Raw genomic sequence first — 25,124 nt, forward strand, 5'->3', positions numbered from 1 at the left:
GTTCTCCACACGTGAAGGTTCGAAGCCCTGGCTATCCCATGGGACACTGTTTCGAGGGTCTGGGGCCACTCTCTGGCAATGTTGTGAACCCACTGAGATGGGATTGGCAGTTTCCGCAGGAAATGCCTAACCGTTGTTATGGGGTTTGGTAGGTGGAAAGCCTGCAATATTCGTCATGAAACAGTTATGGACTCATTTTTGGTTATGGTAATTTGACAAACCATGGGTTTGCATTTATGGGAGGGGGTGTTACGGCCCTAGCAGGGCCTCTCTCTCTCCTGAGGGTGCCTGTGTGGGCGTGTCCCACTACCTCCTGCCTGAGGTCCCCTCACCGCCTAGACCCCCCCCCCCCCCAGGGGAACGTAACAAAAGGAAGCACTCAAAACATGCGGTTATCCTAATTGGGCGTTTATAAAGTCAGCAAAGATGCACAGAAAAGAAGACCAGACACCAGCGAGGGAGGATAAGAAAGACAGACGCAACAAAATTGTTATCCCCTATGTAGCCGGTGTATCAGAGAAACTCAGGAGAGTTTTCTCCAAGCACGACATCCCGGTGCATTTCAGACCCAGCAACATGCTCAGACAAAAACTGGTTCATCCCAAAGACAAAACTCCAAAACACAGACTTAACAATGTGGTGTATGCTGTGTAGTGCAGCGAGGAATGCCCAGAACTCTACATCGGAGAGACCAAACAGCCACTTCACAAGCGTATGGCAAAACATAGAAGAGCCACCTCCACAGGACAAGACTCAGCAGTCCATCTGCATCTTAAGGATAAAGGACACTCTTTCGAGGATGTCAATGTTCACATTTTGGACAGAGAGTACAGATGGTTTGAAAGAGGAGTGAAAGAAGCCATTCATGTCCACTGTGAGATCTTTGAACAGAGGTGGTGGTTTACAACACCAACTGTCTGCCATCTATAATCCAGTTTTGAGAACCCTTCCCAGACGCCTTAACACCCACTCACATCCTGGGCCATCTGACCTCAGGAAATCACATGATAGGGAGGGGCCAGGTTTCACAATGAGCTCACCCGAAACCCTGGCTGATTGTGACCCACACCCAGTTTCACACCTCGGCTCATGTGATTAGGTAGAGGATCATCAGGGGGTCCTTTGTCCCTCTTTGGGGGGAAACTCCCACTGGGTTTAAATCTGGGACTCTCCACCATTTGACCCTCAGAACTGAAGAAGCTTCTCGGATGAGAGATGAAACATCTTCAAGCAACTTAAACAAGTCCAGTCGCTTTTCTTTCCAAGCTCCTTAGACAATTTATCCATATGCTTCCACCAAACTTATTCAGCCTTTTTTTAAAATCCAAATGTGTTTCTGCTTCAAAAATATAGAAAAAACACAACTGTTATAACTTTATCAGTCCACAGACCCTGTTTCCAAGATACATTAGGATTGTTACACCACCACTACAGAGGCTTCAAAATCTTCTTCAAGGCCTCTTTTGGAGAAATAAGTGATTTGCCATTCTGCTCACCCTGTGAACAATTTTCTTGGAAAGTTCTCTTATAGATCTTAGCATGACCTCCACATACTTGTTAATTTCTATTTCTTAACTGGATTATTAAATGAGCAAGTGGCTACCCCAAAACCATTTTTCGTCTGTTCTCTATGGGCATCAATTATTTTCAGAATGCTAGGCAGCTGCTTAGAGGAACCCATGACTGCTGATTGATAGGACAGGGTCTAAGCACTATGTATAACTTTGAAATTTGCATCCTATGTCCTTTTAGCTTTTGAACAAGGTAAAAGGACACTCTGTTAAGCCATAGCCTTAACAGAGTAATAAAGGTCTGAGACCTTGGTAAAAGTTATGAAAGCTTGAACTCTGCCCGAACTTTAGCATAGCACTCCTTCACTCTTTCCTTTGAAATTATACAAAATAAAAATAATAATGTAGAAAGTAATATTTAATATTTAACATCATGCCTTTTGGACATCAGTTTAACAGTGACATAAATTCTGGGTTCCCAAAACCTTTATGCTGCTGTGTTTGTATGTATGTGAATGAGCTTGTTAGGCTCAAATGCCCTGATGTGAAGGAGAAGATGAGTTAATTGTTGTATTTGTGGTCTTCTTCAAACAACAGAATAACAGTAATTAGATTTTACTGCCTGCGGATAGAGTACAGATGGAGAGATAATCTTTCTCAAGTTCGGTTTACCCACTTGAGCCATTTACTGTGATGAAGACAAATGGGACCTTGAGAAATCTGTTGTATGCACATTTCTGACTCTAAAGGATTTGTGTCAAGAATAGCAGTGTTAAAACGGGAGAACTCACTTTCTGAGTATTTGACATGCAGAAATGAATCAAAGGCCTTCACAGTGACAATTTAGAGGGAAAAAAATACAAGTAACCATAGAAAATTAGCCAGTGAGTCACAGGCATTTGGTCCAACCTGGTCCTAAGGGCTGATGCTAATTCAGTTTACTTCAGCATGGCCACACCGTATCATGTATAAAATGTCTTTAAATGGGGATTATCAGGCACGTGTCAGCTGACTGTCTGACCAAATAAATGCTTCTCAAGCAATTTTCTGACCACTGGCAAAGCTATGGAGGAATATATTTCAGGCCTCTACATCAGTTGATGTTACGCCCCACTTAAAAATGAAGTGTTGACTGGAGTGAGGGGTAACACAAAGTGAAAGAGAACACATGAACTACTGGAGAATAGATGTCATTTAAACGTGATTTATTGCCCAAAACTACTACAGTAAAAATGAACACAGGGAAGCTCTTTTCTTCAGGGTCTCCAAGGCCAAAACAACAAACAAAACACCCCCTTTAGCTAAAAATCAAACAAAGTACTCACTAACCAAAACAAAATACAATGGCTGAGCTCCCTGTCTAACCAAAAACAGGAGAAAACAGTTGAAACAAAAATGGCAGAGAACCCCTACCTGCTTCCACAAGGATGAACTAATTAACACAATAAGGGCACACCTTTGCTTACAATAAAAGAAAGAAAACCAAAGTTCACAGAGTTTAAGTTCTCACACCCATACACACTAAGGCCCGCTGCCCAAAACACTACAGCTCACAGCTCTGGCAAAAATGGGGAAAGTGGCAGGGCTGTGGCAGTTTAGGATGGCAGACTATATGCCGTGGCTGACGAGCTGGAACACACCTCAGCTGTGACTCATGAGGCAGACCTGCAACACAAGAAAAGGAGAAAAAAAACCCTCTTCTGCAGAGGGAGAGCCACTAGAGGTCAGCGACCGTAACACCCCCCCACATAAAATATCACATACAGTAAACAGACACTTTTAACAACTGCCACCAAGTCCGTTACTGGGGTTAATACTGGGTCCCTGACAGTGCATCAGCCACCACGTTGTCCATACCTCTCTGATGTCAGATGTCTATGTTGTACTCCTGAGCAAGCAACGCCCATCCCATCAATCTTTGGTTGTGATTGTACATGTGCTTTAGGAATACCAGAGGGTTATGGTCAGTATAAACCATGACAGGGGTGGTGGTTGACCCCACGTACACGTCAAAATGCTGCAGAGCAAGCAACATGGCCAGGGTTTCCTTCTCAATGGTGGAATAGTTGAGTTGATGAGGCTTGAACTTAGCTGAGAAGTAGGAAACCGGGTGACTGATGCCATCAACTCCATCCTGTAACAGTACTGCTCCAGTGCCGGTAGCGCTTGCGTCCACTTCCAGCTTGAAGGCCTTGCTGAAGTCCGGAGCAGCCAGTACAGGGGCACTGCAAAGGAGAGACTTTGCACAGTCAAATGCATGTTGGCACTCAGCAGTCCATACGAAGGGTTCCTTTGGACTGCACAGATGAGTCAGGGGAGCCACTACTGTCGAAAAGTTCCGGCAGAAACATCGGTAGTAGCCCACTAGACCCAGGAAGCGCCTGAGCTCCCGTCTTGTGGTGGGCACCGGGTAGCTCAGTACGGCCTCCACTTTTGCATTCACGGGGCGCACCTGGCCATGTCCTACTTGTTTTCCGACGTATGTCACTACCGCCTTGGCAAATTTACACTTTGCCAGGTTCAGAGTTAGGGAAGCCTGGGTTAAACGAGCAAAAACATCCCTCAGAGTACTCACATGGTCAGTCCAGCAAGAAGAATATACCACAATGTCATCCAAATACACATTACAACTGTTAATGTCCGCTAACACAAAGTTCATAAGTCGTTGGAAAGTGGCTGGTGCATTCCTCATGCCAAACGCCATCACTGTGTACTGCAAGAAATGGTCTGGAGTAACAAATGCTGAAATATCAGAGGCTCTGCTAGTTAGAGGAACCTGCCAGTACCCTTTTAACAGATCTAGCTTTGTTATGTAGGTGGCGGCTCCAATACTGTCTATGCAGTCTTCCATGCGAGGCAACGGGTATAAGTCAGGGACTGTGACTGCATATACCCTCCTAAAATCAGTACAAAAACGTGGAGAACCATCTGACTTTGGTGTCAGCAGACATGGAGAGCTCCAAGAGCTATGGCTAGGTATCGCCAAACCATTTTCAAGCAGGTACTGTACCTCTTTTTTCATTAATTCCCTCTTGAGTGGGGGGCACCGGTATGCGTGTTGCTTAATAGGGCACGCATCACCCACGTCAATGTCGTGCTTTAACACTAGGGTTCTAGACGGTACATCCCCAAACAGACTAGGGTGCGCTTGGATCAGATTTTTCACGTCGTCTTTCTTGTCATGAGGAAGATAGGAGAGGTACGTGTCTAAGGCACCAAGAACCTCTGAGTTTGCGAGCCTGCCACTCTGCTGACCTTCACTACCCTTCACCAAACCATCATCATGGTTTATGGGCACAGAAATGAGTGAGATGGAGCCCTCGCGATCGTCTTCCCGAGAGTGAAACAGTTTCAGCATATTTATATGGCAGAGCCGTGTTTTACGCCTTCTATCTGGACTGCAAACAATGTAGTCTGTGTCATTGACTTTGCTCTCTACCACATATGGTCCCGCAAATTGGGCTGACAGAGATGGACCAGATGTGGGCACCAACATAAGTACCTGATCACCAGGTTTAAAAGAACGCTGCACTGCCTTCCTGTCATACTGCCGCTTCATTTTCCCTTGGGCTGCTGACAGAGACTTCTTAGCTATTGCACAAGCATGGTACAAACGTTCCCGACACTGCGTGACAAACTCAAGCACATTTGATTGCGGCTGCACATCAGATAAAAACTGTTCTGTCAGAGTTTTTAGTGGCCCTCTCACACTATGCCCCAAAACTAGTTCAGCAGGGCTGAAACCAAGGGACTCCAGTTTTGCTTCACGAGCTGCAAACAGTAGGAATGGCAGTCCCTCATCCCAGTTCTTGTCAGTCACCAGACAATATTTTCGCATCATCAACTTTATGGTCTGGTGCCATCTTTCTAGTGCACCTTCTGACTGGGGATGGTAAGGGCTGGAAGGGATGTATTTGATACCCAGTGATTGTAATGTCTGCTTGAACAGTTTTGACTGGAAATTATAATAATGATAATAATAATAATAATAATAATGGATTGGATTTATATAGCGCTTTTCAAGGCACCCAAAGCGCTTTACAATGCCACTATTCATTCACTCTCACATTCACACACTGGTGGAGGCAAGCTACGGTTGTAGCCACAGCTGCCCTGGGGCAGACTGACAGAAGCGAGTCTGCCATATCGCGCCATCGGCCCCTCTGGCCAATGGCAAATTGCTGCCTTGGTTGGTCTGAACAACTCTAGGCAGACCAAATGTTGAAAAGAATTTAAGTAGAGCCTTAATCACAGTGGGAGCGGTGATTTTTTTGAAGTGGTATGGCTTCAGGAAAACGGGTTGTGGCACACATGATTGTCAAGAGGAACTGATTACCCGTTTTTGTTCTGGGTAGAGGACCCACACAGTCCACTAAAACACGCTCAAAAGGCTCCCCAACTACCGGGATGGGTTTAAGAGGAGCAGGTGGCACCGTCTGATTAGGTTTACCCACAATTTGGCAAAATTGGCAAGTTTTGCAGAACTTGGCAACATCTTTCTTTAGATCTGGCCAGAAAAAGTGCTGAAGAATGCGGTCATAGGTTTTAGTGATTTCTAAATGACCTGACCATGGGTGTTCATGCGCAAGCTGCAACATGCCACCCCGGTAATCCCTAGGAATGACTATTTGGCGTACCACCCCCCAACCCTCATCACCTCCTTCCTGCTGTAATGCAGGTCTTGAGACCCATTTCCTTAGCAGTAACCCATCCTCAAGATAAAACCTGCGTGCCTTTTTATTGTTTGTTAACTCACTTACCTCTTTAAAACACTTAGCGAGTGACTCATCATTTTCCTGAGCATGGCTCAAACACTCACATGAGACTGGCAAAGGAAGAACCTCAGACAGAGTAGCCAGACCCTGTTCATCGAGTGCTGGTTTAGAAGGGCTAGCAGCCGGCTCTCTGTCCCCAGTTAGAACAGATCCAAGAACAGTCTCACTCAGGTTCACTTCCTCCAGCTTACGAGCTTGCGACTTGCTAAGAACACTGACAGAAAACACATCAGGGTGGGATTTCAACAGCTCATCCTCTTCTGGGATACAGCTGGGTTTATCCACCACTTCAGGAACAGGGAGTACTTTGTCCCCAGCAATATCATTTCCCATTATAAACTCAACACCCTGAATAGGAAATGAGTTTCTCACTGCAACCTTGAAAAAACCAGAGGCTAACTCCGACTGCACATGAACACAATGTAATGGTGCAGGTATGTAGGCCATCCCAATACCTTGCACTATCGTACTCGCGTTACAAGATGACTCCTCACTGACTGGCAAAACGTCGGCCAATAGAAATGATTGTGAACCACCCGTGTCCCTCAGTATTCTCACGGGCTTTTGATCCCCAGGAAACCCTGTTAAGGAGACAAAACCATTGAAAATGAAGGGTTTAAAACACTTATCAGGTTCACTAATGGTCACATGAGAGGGGGAGTTCAGCGACTTGACTAGGCCAACCCCTTTAGCTTGTTTTAATTGCTGGGGCACTTGTTTACGTTTAAGAGCCAAACACTCAGAAACTATATGCCCCACTTTGTGACAGTAAAAACATTGTCTATCAGACTTGGAACCCGAGGAACCCCTAGGTTGTTGAGGGTGCGGCTTGGTGTCCTTTTTCATTTGTTCATGATAGTGTGATTCAGATTTACCCACAAACACGCTTTTGTGCGTCAAAGCAAATTCTTCTGCCAAGACAGCTGCCTCCTGCAAAGTGGCAACTTTTTGTTCATTCAGGTACAGCACTGTACGGTCAGGAACACAGTTTTTGAATTCCTCCAACAATACCAGTTTACGCAATGCGTTAAACTCTGACACTTTGCTTGCTTGACACCACCTTTTCCCCTTGCAAACTCAAGGAATGTTTGAGCAGTGGATTTCCTCAGGGTCCTGAAACGCTGCCTGTAGGCTTCAGGCACCAACTCATAGGCTCTGAGTATAGCGCTTTTGACATTGTTGTACACAAGACTGTCCTCGATAGTAAGAGCTGCGCATACTTCCTGTGCCTTACCAATTAATTTGCACTGAAGCAAAAGGGGCCAAACCTCCTTGGGCCAATGTAAAGCCATAGCAATGCGCTCAAACGCATTAAAAAAGGCCTCCACCTCAGTCTCCCTGAATGGTGGAACTAGGGCAATGTTTTTGCCTACATCAAATGTCGGAGGTGCAGGAGCAGGGGGAGAATTATCTGAAGGATTACTATTGTTATCTTCATCCTTCACTGAATGTGGAGCAGAAGGCTCAGGAGACAATTTGTTAGCTTGCAACTACAGCTGACGCAACCTAATAGATGTCTCAGCTTCTAGCTGCCGACACTTTAGCTTGAACTCAAGCTCATCCTTACGTTCCCTTGCTTTGGCCTCAAGTTCAAGACGAGCCAAACGTACCTTTACGCGTGCACTAACACTGGGATTACTGGATTCGACAGAGAAGGGCTCAAACTGTGGAAGAGAGGCTGGTGGCTTTCCCTCACCTGGTTTGACCACCGTAGGTGTCCCCGCCCCCTCCCCAGCGCAAACCTCAGGCTGATCAGAGGTTTCGAGGTCTGACGCGGCATCCCCCGAGTCCACGACTAAAGGGGAACACACCTTTCCCAACAAACCCACTGACAACAAGAGTCTTTAACTCGCTCTTCTTCATGGACTTAGCCACAGGGATTTCATAATGCGTGGCAACGGCACATAAATCCTCCTTCCTACATGCATCAAGCTGGTCCAATGCAGGCTTAGCTATAAAATCACCCAGGCTAAACTGTGCCATAACCAAAATAATCCCGGACGAGCCCCCACTTATGTTACGCCCCACTTAAAAACGAAGTGTTGACTGGAGTGAGGGGTAACACAAAGTGAAAGAGAACACATGAACTACTGGAGAATAGATGTCATTTAAACGTGATTTATTGCCCAAAACTACTACAGTAAAAATGAACACAAGGAAGCTCTTTTCTTCAGGGTCTCCAAGGCCAAAACAACAAACAAAACACCCCCTTTAGCTAAAAATCAAACCAAGTACTCACTAACCAAAACAAAATACAATGGCTGAGCTCCCTGTCTAACCAGAAACAGGAGAAAACAGTTGAAACAAAAATGGCAGAGAACCCCTACCTGCTTCCACAAGGATGAACTAATTAACACAATAAGGGCACACCTTTGCTTACAATAAAAGAAAGAAAACCAAAGTTCACAGAGTTTAAGTTCTCACACCCATACGCACTAAGGCCCGCTGCCCAAAACACTACAGCTCACAGCTCTGGCAAAAATGGGGAAAGTGGCAGGGCTGTGGCAGTTTAGGATGGCAGACTATATGCCGTGGCTGACGAGCTGGAACACACCTCAGCTGTGGCTCATGAGGCAGACCTGCAACACAAGAAAAGGACCGTAACAGTTGACATTTAACATGCAAAAATTCTCACTATAATACACCAAATCACTGTCTGTGTGTCTGCAAACACCTCTTGCAAGATGATCATTCACCAAGAAATCATTGTATTTGCAGCAAAATGTTAATTCTTAACCCATTTACTCGAAATAAACTGTAAATATAACAAATTAATTGGTCGCCTATTGAGCAGAGTCATGCTAACACTTGTTAAGAACAGGTAGTTTCTTGCTTGCTTAACAAATACATAGCTTTTGGTTTTGTGCTGTTACACCACTGCTCAATTATTATTATTTTATGAGATTGCTTTTTTTTTTTAACTCATCGCTGTAAACTGTCCTTATTTTAAGTCAGGCAGGAGGTTGTAAAAACAATCTTTTATAAGATTTTCTATTTGCATTTTAAAGTCATGTAAAGCCCCTCCTTGAATCGCTACCTTATCGTGGTGGAGGGGTTTGTGTGTCACAGGGATCCCAGGGGCTATGTTGTCTGGGGGCTTTTGCCCCCTGGTAGGGTCTCCCATGGCAAATTGGCCCTGGGTGAGGGACCAGACAAAGAGCGATTCATAAGACCCTTATGAAAAGCACACCGAGGGAACAGTTTACCCTGCCCGGGATAGGGTTACCGGGGCCCCGCCCTGGAGCCAGGCCCGGGGAGGGTGCCCGAGGGCGAGCGTCTGGTGGCCGGGCCTTAGTCCATGGGGCCCGGCCGGGCACAGCCCGAAGAGGAGACATGGGCCCATCCTCCTGCAGGCCCACCACCCGCAGGAGGCGCCATAGGGGTCGGGTGCATTGTGTGCCGGGTGGCGGCCAGGAGCGGAGGCCCTGGAGGACTGACCCCCGGCTGCCAAGACTAGCAATAGGGACATGGAATGTCACCTCTCTGGTGGGGAAGGAGCCTGAGTTAGTGCGTGAGGTTGAGAGGTACCGGCTAGATATAGTCGGGCTCACCTCTACACATGGCTTGGGCTCTGGAACCAGTCTCCTGGAGAGGGGCTGGACTCTGTCTCAGTCTGGAGTTGCCCCTGGTGAGAGGCGGCGGGCTGGGGTGGGTATCCTAATATCCCCTCGGCTTGCTGCCGGTACGTTGGGGTTTTTCCCGGTGGACGAGAGGGTTTGTTCCCTGCGCCTTAGGGTCGGGGAACGGGTCCTGACTGTCATCTGCGCTTATGCGCCGAGTGGCAGTTCAGAGTACCCAGCCTTCTTAGAGTCCCTGGGGGGGGGTGCTGGAGGGTGCTCCACCTGGAGACTCTGTTGTCCTGCTGGGAGACTTCAATGCTCACGTGGGTAACGACAGCGAGACCTGGAGGGGCGTGATTGGGAGGAACGGCCTCCCTGATCTGAACCCGAGCGGTGCTCTGTTATTGGACTTCTGTGCTAATCACAGTTTGGCCATAAAACGAACACCCTGTTCGAACATAAGAGTGTCCATAAGTGCACGTGGCACCAGGACGCTCTAGGCCGTAGGTCGATGATCGATTTTGTAATCGTATCAGCAGATCTGCGACCATATGTTCTGGACACTCGGGTAAAGAGAGGGGCTGAGCTGTCAACTGATCACCACCTGGTGGTGAGTTGGATCAGGTGGCGGGGGAAGACGCTGGACAGACCTGGTGCACCTAAACGCGTAGTGAGGGTGTGCTGGGAACGTCTAGCAGAGGCCCCAGTCCGCGAGATCTTCAACGCACACCTCCGGCAGAGCTTCAACAGCATTCCGAGGGAGACTGGGGACATTGAGTCCGAATGGACCATGTTCAGCGTCTCCATTGCCGAAGCTGCTGCATTGAGCTGCGGCCGCAAGGTGGTTGGTGCCTGCCGTGGTGGTAATCCCCGAACCAAATGGTGGACACCAGAGGTGAAGGGAGCCACCAGGCTGAAGAAGGAGTCCTATCGGGCTTGGTTAGCCTGTGGGACTCCGGAGGCAGCCGACAGGTATTGACAGGCCAAGCGGAATGCGGCTCGGGCAGTGGCTGAAGCAAAAACTCGGGTGTGGGAGGAGTTCGGAGAGGCCATGGAAAAAGACTTTCGGACTGCCTCGAAGAGATTCTGACAAACCGTCAGACGTCTCAGGAGGGGAAAGCGGTGCTCTACCTGCACTGTGTATAGTGCTGGCGGAGCGCTGCTGACGTCGACTGAGAAAATTGTCAGGCGGTGGAAGGAATACTTCGAGGACCTCCTTAATCCCACTGACACGTCTTCCGAGGAGGAAGCAGAGTCTGGGGATGAGGGGAATGACCCGCCAATTTCCGGGGGCGAGGTCACTGAGGCAGTTAAACAACTCCTTGGTGGCAGAGCCCCTGGTGTTGATGAGGTCCGCCCCGAGTTCCTGAAGGCTCTGGACGTTGTAGGGCTGTCCTGGTTGACACGCCTCTGCAATGTTGCATGGAGATCAGGGGCAGTACCTGTGGACTGGCAGACCGGGGTGGAGGTCCCCATCTTTAAGAAAGGGGACCGGAGGGTGTGTTCCAACTACAGGGGGATCACACTCCTCAGCCTCCCTGGGAAAGTCTATGCCAGGGTGCTGGAAAGGAGAGTGCGTCCGTTAGTCGAACCTCGGATACAGGAGGAACAATGCGGTTTTCGTCCTGGTCGCGGAACACTGGACCAGCTCTTTATCCTCTCCAGGATACTTGAGGGTGCATGGGAGTTTGCCCAACCAGTCTACATGTGTTTTGTGGACTTGGAGAAGGCATTCGACCGTGTCCCTCGGGGTGTCCTGTGGGAGGTGTTGCGGGAATATGGGGTGTCTGGCCCATTGCTACGGGCCATTCGATCCCTATACAACCGTTGCAAGAGCTTGGTTCGCATTGCCGGCAATAAGTCGGACTCGTTCCTGGTGGGTGATGGGCTCCGCCAGGGCTGCCCTTTGTCTCCGGTTCTGTTCATAATTTTTATGGACAGGATTTCTAGGCGCAGCCAAGTGGCGGAGGGCTTTCGCTTTGGTGGCCTCAGAATCTCATCTCTGATTTTTGCAGATGATGTGGTTCTGTTGGCTTCATCGGGTGAGGGCCTCCAGCTCGCACTGGAACGGTTCGCAGCCGAGTGTGAAGCAGCGGGAATGAGGATCAGCACCTCCAAATCTGAGGCCATGGTTCTCAGCCGGAAAAGGGTGGAGTGCCCACTCCGGGTCGGGGATGAGTTCCTGCCCCAAGTGGAGGAGTTCAAGTATCTCGGGGTCTTGTTCGCGAGTGATGGGAGAAGGGAGCCGGAGATCGACAGACGGATTGGGGCTGCAGCTGCAGTAATGCGGACGCTGCACCGGTCCGTCGTGGTGAAGAGGGAGCTGAGTGTAAAAGCGAAGCTCTCAATTTACCAGTCGATCTACATCCCTACCCTCACCTATGGCCACGAGCTGTGGGTAGTGACCGAAAGAACGAGATCGCGGATACAAGCGGCAGAAATGAGCTTCCTCCGAAGGGTGGCTGGCCTCTCCCTTAGAGATAGGGTGAGAAGTTCGGCCATCCGGGAGGGGCTCAGAGTAGAGCAGCTGCTGCTCCACATCGAAAGGAGCCAGCTGAGGTGGTTCGGGCATCTGAGAAGGATGCCCCCTGGGCGCCTCCTGGGTGAGGTGTTCCAGGCATGTCCCACCGGGAGGAGGCCCCGGGGCAGACCCAGGACACGCTGGAGAGATTATATCTCTCGGCTGGCCTGGGAACGCCTTGGTATTCCCCCGGATAAGCTGGAGGAGGTGGCTGGGGAGAGGGAGGTCTGGGCCTCTTTGCTTAGGCTGCTGCCCCCGCGACCCGGCCCTGGACAAAGCGGATGAAGATGGATGGATGGAAGTCATGTAAAGTTAAAATGGACTTTTAGACAGTACTGGAAGTACTGCACATCTAAACAAGCATTGTCTAGGAGAAGTCTCCGGCTCTAAAGTGTTACTGAGTGACTACTGGCAGCTCTTTTTCTTACAACTTAGAAAGAATGTGTCGAGATTACCGGATCACTACAAGTAAAATAAATATAGCCACGCTATTGCATGTAATAATCATTGCTACAAATGACAATACATCATTTTGAAACATTTTTCTGCTGTTGGTAAGGCTTTTAGATTTATTGTAACCACATGTGTTTGTACGCTTAAATGGAGCGCAATATAGACAGAGCTGCAAAAAAAACAACTGACAGACAGAAGTTACTGTTCTCAAATTTGTGTGAAGTCTGAAAATTATTCAGTGTCTGTGTGTGTATGCACACACTTATACACAGATAATGACTGATAGCTTTACAGTCTGTCACCGGTCTTAAAGGAAAGTTTCTGTTTTTCAAGGAGTTGTCATTTGAAAAGTTTCTCAGCCTTTGCTCTCTGTCAGAGATAATGAGTCATTTACATTCCAATCATTTCTTGACGTGAAACATCGGCAGCAGGTGGTGGAGGTTATGAATAAAAGCAGTACCTTCAGTATAAGCGTCTTATTTACATCAGTGCAAATGCATCTGCGTTGTCGCTTTTTAAGAGCTAAGGGTGAGGAGAGTTAGACTCAGAATGTGAGAATAATCATTCTTCTCCTTTTATCTCACTAATTGCGTCCAATTTAGCATACGTTTAAATGTGATTTACAGTATGTAGGTGTGATGTACATTGTTAAGTCCTTCACGTATTTTTAGAGGCCACGGTGCTGCTGATGTGTTAAAAGTTGTGTCATATGTAAAAGTAATGGAAGTCGGTTTTAGCACCTATTTCAAGTTGACACTGTTGCACATCTGTTGTATTTCTTGTCACAGTTCACTCAGTATGTGCATGTATGATGTGTGAAAATCAGTGCGTCTTTCCCCAGGAGTGTGAGTTTTTTTCCTTTTTTTTTTATACCACAGCCAAACATCTTTTCAGCATTATTTAGTTAATAATGAAACACCTAGGAATGCAAAGTAATATTCAAACGCTAAATACCACTTTATTTAGACTAATGTCTTCTTTTCTAAGTTCACATTAAATGAGAAGTAAACTTTGGGGGGGTTCCGTGTTCCAAACACAACACAGAGTTATATCAAGCGTATGAAAAGTACTGGGTTGGGGGAATGGACACAGTTCTTGAAAAGAAAGCTTTAGAGACATAAAAATGCACGAGTGTTGCCCGTCTCTGTGGTGCAGGCTTTAGTTAGTTTTAAACAAGGTGAAAGTAAAACTTTGGCTGATCCTTTGAAGTTTTCCCTTGTGTGAACACGGCAGCCCTAAACAGAAAAGGGCTCTTAAAAAATAGGTTGCGTGTTAAATTTGAATAGAATAGAAGCAGAGAGAGAGAGAGCATACATTTGCAAATGGTTTGCATCTAATTTAGTGCAACTTGAATAATATTTTAAGAATGGCAAATAATCCCATCATTTGAGTGTTACTTAAAGCTAAAAAGATAAGTGCTCTTTCGCTGCCTTTCCCTTTTAAAGGGTCAAATAGCTTTAACCATAATGCTTTGCTGGCACTGTGGAATGCGCCGCTTGTAATGTTTTCATTGGGAGAAAGTGGTTTCTTTCTAAAAAATTTGGACCTTATTCAAACTTTGTACATTTCTGCAATGATTGAAGTAAATCCATTTATCAAAAAACCTTGGGAATGCTGATGTTGGCGTTCAAAGTACTTTCTTAAAAATAACACATTGTTAATGTTATATAAGTCCCTTTTTGTATAAATGTGTTTTTTGAAAAAAAAAAAAAAAACACTTGACACGTTTTGAAAGGAAACTTTTCGGGGATAAAAAGAGCGAGTGTGAATTACATTTATTAGAAGTGACAGTGGAAAGATGTCGCGTGTGAGCTGGTTCCTAATGATAGCGTATCTAAATATACAAGCTCCTTAATTATTTTATTTTTCGCACTCATAATGGCACATTTCTTAATTATGGTAATGAGGCGTATGGAAAAAAATTAAAGTTATGGTATATGGTAAAATAAAAATTGACTCAAGAAATCCTGAAGTGACTGTATCCAGGTTACTGATCCATAAGAGACTTTACGAACACACATGTAGTGTTGATCAAGGTTTGAAGAGAATCTTGTTTCACCTTTAGAGGAAATTTTAGAAATATGCACCATTTATTTCAAACAAACTGGATAAATATGCATCTTTCTTTCTATAGCTCTCTTGAGGGCATGTGCTGATGGAGCTGCTAATCACCTTCATAACATCACAGCTGGGGATCGCGACAGGTGAGGCGACCTCGTGTCACATTTGCATTAGTTAATATGTGCTTTCTCTAAAGTGCCTTTGTTTTTGTGCTTACTTGTATGATTTGGAGAATTTTAATTACACAAAGGAATTGTTTAGATATTTTTCTCCAAGTGCTATGTTTTGGGTTCAGCAGCTGTACGTCTGGTTTCTGTGACTTCTGTGCATGACTTTACCCCTGCTCTCCAGCTCAGATGTATCCTGTATGTGTGCCACATGTGTGTTTCTGACAGAGTATTTTAGGAGTGCATTCTGTTGCAGCATTTGTGTGCGCGTGTGCGTGTGAGGCTAATGGAGGACTGCTGTCAGGTCAGAGATGGATCTGGGGATCACTGGGTCCCTGAAGTGTTCAGGCTTTCACATTAACACCCAGCATGTGAGCACGAGCCTGTGTTTTGTAAGGGTGTGAATGGGATGTTGTGTGTGTTTGTCTGTCGACGTGCATGTTCTTTCTCTTCTTTCAATGTAACAAACTTTCAAGTTGTAGACATCTCTTTAATGTCTTTGAGGCCCATTAACTTCCTCACAAGAAAAACTTATATTAGTCCTTAAAAAGAGAAAATACATCAATCTTTTTTTTTTTTTTAAATTTTCAAGCTAAAATATTATTGCCTGAAAGTATGTAGTTATGCTGGGCATATTGTTTATTTATCTTTATTTACTTTTGTTCGATCAAATATGAGTTAAAGCATGAGCTCATGAATTGTACACTTTTCAGCCACCTTATTAGTTACACGTTATTAGTACCAGTTTGGATTATTTTTTGCTTTCAGAGCTGAATGTTTCATCAGAAATTGAGACTCATGAGACCAGGAGATGTTTTTTCAATGTTCTGTTTATCTTTTTTGGTGAACCCATACAAGTTTTAGCCTCCGTTTCCTGTTCTTAGCTGACAGGAAGCATACCAGGTGAGGTCTTCTGCTGCTGTAGCCCATCTCCTTCATTGTTAGCTGTGTTGTGCATTCATAGAGGGTCTTCTGCATATCTTGTGACAAGTGGTCCCTACTTTAAGTTGATATCTAGGTAACATATTTATATTATTATTTTTTTCTTTTTCAGACCATTCCAGAGATATGTGCAGTGAAATACAGTGGGGCAAAAAAGTATTTAGTCAGCCACCGATTGTGCAAGTTCCCCCACCTAAAATGATGACAGAGGTCAGTAATTTGCACCAGAGGTACACTTCAACTGTGAGAGACAGAATGTGAAAAAAAAATCCATGAATCCACATGGTAGGATTTGTAAAGAATTTATTCGTAAATTAGGGTGGAAAATAAGTATTTGGTCACCTCAAACAAGGAAAATCTCTGGCTCTCACAGACCTGTAACGTCTTCTGTAAGAAGCTTTTCTGTCCCCCACTCGTTACCTGTATGAATGGCACCTGTTTGAACTCATCATCTGTATAAACACCTGTCCACAGCCTCAAACAGTCAGACTCCAAACTCCGCCATGGCCAAGACCAAAGAGCTTTCGAAGGACACCAGGAAAAGTATTGTAGACCTGCACCAGACTGGGAAGAGTGAATCTACAATAGGCAAGCAGCTTGGTGTGAAAAAATCAACTGTGGGAGCAATCATCAGAAAATGGAAGACATACAAGACCACTGATAATCTCCCTCGATCTGGGGCTCCACGCAAGATCTCATCCCGTGGGGTCAAAATGATCATGAGAACGGTGAGCAAAGATCCCAGAACCACATGGGGGAACCTGGTGAATGACCTGCAGAGAGCTGGGACCAAAGTAACAAAGGTCACCATCAGTAACACACTACAACGGCAGGGAATCAAATCCCGCAGTGCCAGACGTGTTCCGCTGCTGAAGCCAGTGCATGTCCAGGCCCGTCTGAAGTTTGCCAGAGAGCACATGGATGATACAGCAGAGGATTGGGAGAATGTCATGTGGTCAGATGAAACCAAAGTAGAACTTTTTGGTATAAACTCAACTCGTCGTGTTTGGAGGAAGAAGAATACTGAGTTGCATCCCAAGAACACCATACCTACTGTGAAGCATGGGGGTGGAAACATCATGCTATGGGGCTGTTTTTCTGCCAAGGGGACAGGACGACTGATCCGTGTTAAGGACAGAATGAATGGGGCCATGTATCGTGAGATTTTGAGCCAAAACCTCCTTCCATCAGTGAGAACTTTGAAGATGAAACGAGGCTGGGTCTTCCAACATGACAATGATCCAAAACACACCGCCCGGGCAACAAAGGAGTGGCTCCGTAAGAAGCATTTGAAAGTCCTGGAGTGGCCTAGCCAGTCTCCAGACCTCAACCCCATAGAAAATCTGTGGCGGGAGTTGAAAGTCCGTGTTGCTCGGCGACAGCCCCAAAACATCACTGCTCTCGAGAAGATCTGCATGGAGGAATGGGCCAAAATACCAGCTACTGTGTGTGCAAACCTGGTAAAGACCTATAGTAAACGTTTGACCTCTGTTATTGCCAACAAAGGTTATGTTACAAAGTATTGAGTTGTATTTTTGTTATTGACCAAATACTTATTTTCCACCCTGATTTACGAATAAATTCTTTACAAATCCTACCATGTGGATTCATGGATTTTTTTTTTCACATTCTGTCTCTCACAGTTGAAGTGTACCTCTGGTGCAAATTGCTGACCTCTGTCATCATTTTAGGTGGGGGAACTTGCACAATCAGTGGCTGACTAAATACTTTTTTGCCCCACTGTATGTGTTAATCAGCACTTTCTAAAATACATGTTCAGAATCACTTGACCATATCGACATGTGTTTGGTTGTTTGCGTATTTGCGTTAATGAGTAACTGAACAGGTGTACCTAATGAAGTGGCTGTGTGTAGTGTTGTAAATTTTAGCAATTTTTTCAAAAATAACAGCTTACCTGTATTATCTGTAACTCTGCAAAACAGACTAAGAACAAGAAAAATATGAGTGAAATAAAAGAAGAGTAAAAGTATAATTGGATTGATTAAAAATGTTAATTTATGGCCAGTGCACTGTTGCATGATCAGGACAAATGTAAGCAGAAAACCAATAAAATGTTATTTTCCAGCCACAGTAATAGCTAAAAAATTATAGTTACAAATGACTGCTGCAAATATGAAACAACAAAACTGCCATTTCAGTTCAGTGTTATAACAAAGTGTTTTGAGTAAGACAGTTTCATCTGATCAATACTATAAACATGGTGAGTTAAGACCTGCATGCTGCAGGTTGACTGCAGTGCATTTTACCATATATTATGACAATGCTCAAACAGCAACTATCATTTCTAATAAGCTAGTAAGACTGTCTTTTGTGTGTTTTTTGCTCTGCTTTAGAAATAAAGCAAGCTATATATATATAGATATATAGATCTATGTTGTGTGTCTGTCACATACGCCATGTGAGTCTTGATGGCAGAAGCATTGCACTTAGTTCTGTGTAGTTGTGTGACACAGCAGATTCATCATCTGACCCCTCAGCTCGAGCTCTGTCAGCAGGCTGTACAGTGGAGCTGTCAGCTATGCCCGCCTTTTAGCCTGAGTGCTCCAAACACCAACAGCATCTGTCCTCAAAAATTATGCATTACAGTGCTGGGAGGGTGCCGGAAAGGAGGGAAGAAAGGGAGGGGATGCTTATGGGTGTGGAAGTGTAAATCAATCACCAGCAAGTTAAGATGTATTTAACCCAACATTACCATAACTAATGGACTACAGAGAGGGATAGAAAAGGAGGAAGGGATAAAGAAATGCAGGTAATCAATCAAAGCCAAATTTTATGAGAGCATAACGGTGCTGGAACACAGACAAGAGCAGCAACTTTCCCATGAATCAAATAAGATTCAGCAGTGTGAGGTATGAGGGAGATAAATAGGAAGAGAAAAGCAGAAGAAATGTATTGAAAACAAAGAGAAGTTGAAGATAAAGATGTAGTACATACAGTGGGCATGCTCGTCTATAGTAATGTGGGAGTGCACGTTGAGCTTTCCCCAAATTATGTGTAAACACATTACAGAATTTCTTTTCTTTTCTTTTCTTTTTTTAATATTCATTTACATACAGAGCAAATTGCACTCAAAAATAAAAAAAGCTGTTAGTTCAGTGTTATAAACTCTCACTTGGAGATCAGCAGACTCATAAAACGATTAATCCCTTCAAATTCCTGCAAGTAATCCAGAAAAATTGCACTGCTTCACTATGGGGGCACATTCATACTCGTGCCCCCATAGTGAAGAACGATAGGACTAGGACTGCACAGTCGAATTTGAATCTTGATCATAATTTTGTTTTCCTACAATTAAATGAACATTATTAAGTAATATTAAAAAAAATGCCTGCTGAGCCAATTAAAATGCAAAGCAAAAGAAACCCTAAAACTATGCCTGATGATGTGCCTGCATGTGACAGTCAAAACTGTGCACTGTAACTATGCTGCTTGATGTTTCCTGGATGAGTAACACTACATCATAAGACAAATCCATCCATTCATCAATCCATCCTCTTCCACTTATGCATTTCACAGTCGGGCATACAACAATCATCGATTCCAATGTCTGTAACAGCAGAAGGTAAAGAGCTTTTTTCTCAAAGCAAATACTTCCGATCAACCAAAGATATGTTATCCCCTCACGCAATGATTTACTCTAACTGGCAATACCTCCACTGTACAATATGCAAAACATCACATGGAAGGGAAAAACGGATCTCACAGATGTTGAATACTTTTCTCTGGATTTTTTCTTCACATCCATAATTATGCAGGTACGAAGTGAAACACTTTCTATTTTGTGAGGGACTTAATAAACGGGAATGTAGAACAAGGTTAATGGGAAAGCTGAGCGATTTTTCTTTTTCTTTATTTTTTAGAGATGCACTGAATTTAGGTGAATTTGGAGGACCAATTTTATTTTGCTGTAGTAAGAATGTAGAACAACATGGATGTGAAAGCAGCAGTCAAATGACAGTCCATTAAAAACAGTTTTGTCACTAAAATCAAGGTAAGGTTGTGAGAAACAGTAGTGATCTCAATATTGATTAAAATAATTGTGAGTATCCTTTTGGCCATAATTAGTGTCTGGTGGTGGGATGTGGGGGGTAAATCTTTGAGTTGCAGAATGGGGTTTTCATGGATTTTCTTGTCCTTCAGTTTGACCATATTTTCTGCTTTGTTTGCCAGTGAAGACAAGAGACATTCGAAATTGAAATTTTCCAGCAATGCGATTTTATTAATGCCTTCTTCAAAATGTGGACGATGTCAAACCATAAAAAGTGAAGTGAGACTTTGCAGGGTTTTTTCCACATATGTGGCTGTGACTATGATTTCCATCAAAGAATAATGAGAATAATGTTTCTGGTCAACCTTCACATTCTTCTGTACTGCCACAAGAGCAGAGTGGGTGGACGGCCTCCTACAGTTAAAAGAAAGGCGCCACGTAATCTTCTGTCAAAACAGGCTTAATGGTAGACATTAGGGATGTAGAGAGGAGGGGGTGCTTCAGGCTAAGGCTCTCTGCCTCTCATGATGAGTCAAACGACAATGATTCTACTCGGTGAGAGAAGGCAAACGGTGCATATTTTTGATTTCTCCATGAAGCATGCATCTATATATATATATATTTTTCAATCTTATTTTAAAGTGTTCACTCCAAGCTTATGTAAGACATAGAAACATTCTAATATCATGCATTATTGAGTTTCTATTAGCTAGTTACCAGCTGAAGTTTATATATTTCTCGAACTCTGTTTTCAAACCTAAATACATTTCTTTCTGATGTGCACGCCCTGAATCATACTATTTAACCAACTGCTAATTTCTTAGAAATTTGGGTCAGCTGTTTGTTCTTTTCTTGGTATTGCATCTCCAATTCTCCTTTTACATATTTAAGTGCAGCATGCTTAGATCTCCTAAATATTCCCGACAGTGTTGTTTATGCATATGTGCTTTTTACTCTGTCCATGTTACGTTTTTAAGTTGTCCTCTATCTTGCTCCACCTTAGGTTGGGATTATACTCTCCAAGTCTCTTAGTCTGTTGGGGCCACTCCTGAGAATGTAAATAATCTTGTTTATTGTAACAACAAGTTGTGGATTACTGCTATGCGCTCAGCCCTGCTCTGCTTAAATCAAAAGAACCTTTTGTATTAGTACCTAGTTGGATCAACTCACCATGGATCACCACGACTTAACAGGGTTTACTACCTAATGTACATTGTTGTTGTCCCGTGATGTAATTAGTATGTAAAACAAACCCTACAACAAAGGTAGATGTCAAGGCAACGCGATACCTGCTGCTATGTCTCTGGTTGAAAAATGGCAATTCTGAATTTTATAAACGAGATGCTCTCATGACTCATCGAGTAACCTTACTGACCAGCCAATTGGTGGCGTGCAGTCTGACAACGTCATATTTTAGTACCTGCTTGGATCACTTGGAACACTGGGCAAGTAGGTACTGAAAAAGTACCTGGTACCAGGTTCTATTACCTAAGGGAAAACCCTGAAAACTATGGCTACTTAAATATATGCATACTATGTATAAGAAATATATATTCATATATATAACAAAACACTGCACTTACTTATAAGGCAGTGCTGTTTAGACAGCTGTAATGAGTTATAATCCCAATTCCCAAAAAGCTAGGACAGTGTGTATAATGTGAATAAAAACAGAATGCAATGATTTGCAAATCTCATACACCTGTATTTTATTCACAGTACAGTGGAAAAAACTCAATGTAAAGCAAAGGCGGAGAAACAGGAAAAAAGGTCATTTTCTACTATGAAGCCATGCTATTGTAATAGATGCAGGTATCTACTGTATGTATGTGGTCATGTGTTTGGTTGTTTGCGTATTTGCGTATTCTGAAAGTTTTTTCAGGCAAGAATTTGCCTCAAAAAACACGTCATCTAGTATATGTTGCTATATGTACCTTTCAGCATTGATGGTGCCAATTTCATAGGCAGTAATGCACCCAGATACCATCAGAGATGCATGCTTTTTTAACTGAGGACTGATATTGTAAAAAACCTGGTCCCTCTCCTCTTTCATCTGGTGGATGCAGTTTTCCAAAAGAAAGAAAACTAATTTTTATTAATCTGATCACAGAACAGTTTCTGCTTTGCCTCAGTCCATTTTACATGAGCTTTCTCCAAGTGAAGCTAGAACTTTAGGCTACACTTGTAGATGTCATGGCAAACAGTGATTCACATACAATGACTTCTGAGCCCATGCAGTTATTTCCAGGACATAACTATGCCTGTTTTTTTTATATTATTATCCTATTGATTATTGGTCTTGTCCACTGCACAGAGATTTCTCCAGATTCTTTTAATTCTGTACTGTAGATGAAATATTCACTTCACAATTTTACAGTGACCAACAATTTTTATTTTTTCCTGCGATTTTTCTTTCTAAGAAGCTCTGCCTCTCTACTGGGTATAAAAAGAGCATTTTAATGTTACTCACCTGTTGCCAATTAATCTAATTAGATGCTAAATGTTCAAAGTGTCCCTCCAGCCGTTTCTTTTTAGTACCACTTACTTTTCCAGCCTTCCACAGATGTGCTGCAGCCATCAAATTCAAAATGAGATAATATTTTTCCCTCCAGTTTAGAATTGGGATTGTGCAATTAAAATATCGATCACAATAATTATAATATTTGAGGCTTTAGTTATATCATCCTGCATTATGATATTGTGTACTATAATATTGTTAATGATATTGTTAATTGTCTTTGGGCACTAACACTAACTATTAAGCATCTGACTTCATATAAATAAACTTCATGGGTATTCATGGGTTTTTTGCCTTTCCATCAGGTCTGACACTGATGGTTGGATTTTCTTGCATAATAATAAATAATAAATAAATAAATTGCCTCTTTCAAATAAATTGACTTTGTTTATAATGTCTGCATCAAATCTAACACTGTGAGACAGGATGATGCCAAGAGCTGGATGAACAGCTTGAGGAGTATGGCTAAATGTGGATGGAGGTAATTGAACACAAGCAGTTTATAACATTTGCAGCTAGTGGTGTACAGTGGGGCAAAAAAGTATTTAGTCAGCCACCGATTGTGCAAGTTCCCCCACCTAAAATGATGACAGAGGTCAGTAATTTGCACCAGAGGTACACTTCAACTGTGAGAGACAGAATGTGAAAAAGAAATCCATGAATCCACATGGTAGGATTTGTAAAGAATTTATTCGTAAATTAGGGTGGAAAATAAGTATTTGGTCAATAACAAAAATACAACTCAATACTTTGCCAACAAAGGTTATGTTACAATAACAGAGGTCAAACGTTTACTATAGGTCTTTACCAGGTTTGCACACACAGTAGCTGGTATTTTGGCCCATTCCTCCATGCAGATCTTCTCGAGAGCAGTGATGTTTTGGGGCTGTCGCCGAGCAACACGGACTTTCAACTCCCGCCACAGATTTTCTATGGGGTTGAGGTCTGGAGACTGGCTAGGCCACTCCAGGACTTTCAAATGCTTCTTACGGAGCCACTCCGGCGTGTTTTGGATCATTGTCATGTTGCAAGACCCAGCCTCGTTTCATCTTCAAAGTTCTCACTGATGGAAGGAGGTTTTGGCTCAAAATCTCACGATACATGGCCCCATTCATTCTGTCCTTAACACGGATCAGTCGTCCTGTCCCCTTGGCAGAAAAACAGCCCCATAGCATGATGTTTCCACCCCCATGCTTCACAGTAGGTATGGTGTTCTTGGGATGCAACTCAGTATTCTTCTTCCTCCAAACACGACGAGTTGAGTTTATACCAAAAAGTTCTACTTTGGTTTCATCTGACCACATGACATTCTCCCAGTCCTCTGCTGTATCATCCATGTGCTCTCTGGCAAACTTCAGACGGGCCTGGACATGCACTGGCTTCAGCAGCGGAACACGTCTGGCACTGCGGGATTTGATTCCCTGCCGTTGTAGTGTGTTACTGATGGTGACCTTTGTTACTTTGGTCCCAGCTCTCTGCAGGTCATTCACCAGGTCCCCCCGTGTGGTTCTGGGATCTTTGCTCACCGTTCTCATGATCATTTTGACCCCACGGGATGAGATCTTGTGTGGAGCCCCAGATCGAGGGAGATTATCAGTGGTCTTGTATGTCTTCCATTTTCTGATGATTGCTCCCACAGTTGATTTTTTCACACCAAGCTGCTTGCCTATTGTAGATTCACTCTTCCCAGTCTGGTGCAGGTCTACAATACTTTTCCTGGTGTCCTTCGAAAGCTCTTTGGTCTTGGCCATGGCGGAGTTTGGAGTCTGACTGTTTGAGGCTGTGGACAGGTGTCTTTTATACAGATGATGAGTTCAAACAGGTGAACTCATAGGTGCCATTCATACAGGTAACGAGTGGGGGACAGGAAAGCTTCTTACAGAAGACGTTACAGGTCTGTGAGAGCCAGAGATTTTCCTTGTTTGAGGTGACCAAATACTTATTTTCCACCCTAATTTACGAATAAATTCTTTACAAATCCTACCATGTGAATTCATGGATTTTTTTTTCACATTCTGTCTCTCACAGTTGAAGTGTACCTCTGGTGCAAATTACTGACCTCTGTCATCATTTTAAGTGGGGGAACTTGCACAATCGGTGGCTGACTAAATACTTTTTTGCCCCACTGTATGTGATGTTAATAAAATATGAGAACATATGCTTGTGTTATTGTGTCTCTGTTTGACTAGTCTGTATGTAAAAGTGAATTTTATAGCGTAGTTATATCACCATATCAAGGTCTATTCATTTTGGTTTGTTGAAGATAATGCTGTCCGCCTCAGCAAATGAAGTTGTCAAAAGCAGAAGTACTTTTTTATAAGCCTGAGTGTTGGATAGATATCTTTGACAGCCTTTCATTTTATTTCTCTCATTTTCATATATTCTACATTCCACTGACGCCTCACGATTTTTATTCTTTATGTGTGCCTGACAGGAAAGTACCTGCATGTGTGATGTAGACAAAACCACATGTTGGTTGAATTCTAATACAGATGTGATCAGAAAGGATTTAAAAGACAAATATGTTGATATTATATAGTCCCTTTACTGTTTTTTTTAATGTAGGTTGTATTCATACATTTGGAAACTGTTTAGTTGAGTTTCAGG

General features: G+C 43.8%; 1 protein-coding gene across 2 annotated transcripts in view; it reads left to right on the plus strand.

The window, feature by feature from the left end:
* The window catches only part of tpk1 (thiamin pyrophosphokinase 1), a 100,607-nt gene that overhangs the window by 20,558 nt on the left and 54,925 nt on the right, over positions 1-25,124 (plus strand). For both annotated transcript variants that reach the window (XM_085468617.1, XM_085468618.1), the window contains exon 4: positions 14,955-15,024. In XM_085468617.1, coding sequence (XP_085324743.1) covers positions 14,955-15,024 — 70 coding nt within the window. The remainder of the gene's footprint in view (positions 1-14,954; positions 15,025-25,124) is intronic.

The sequence above is a fragment of the Copadichromis virginalis genome, linkage group LG9 (genome assembly GCF_057382275.1).
Source record: "Copadichromis virginalis isolate Kocher_CV1m ecotype Utaka linkage group LG9, C_Virginalis_male_GT1.1, whole genome shotgun sequence".
Taxonomy (NCBI): Eukaryota; Metazoa; Chordata; class Actinopteri; order Cichliformes; family Cichlidae; genus Copadichromis; species Copadichromis virginalis.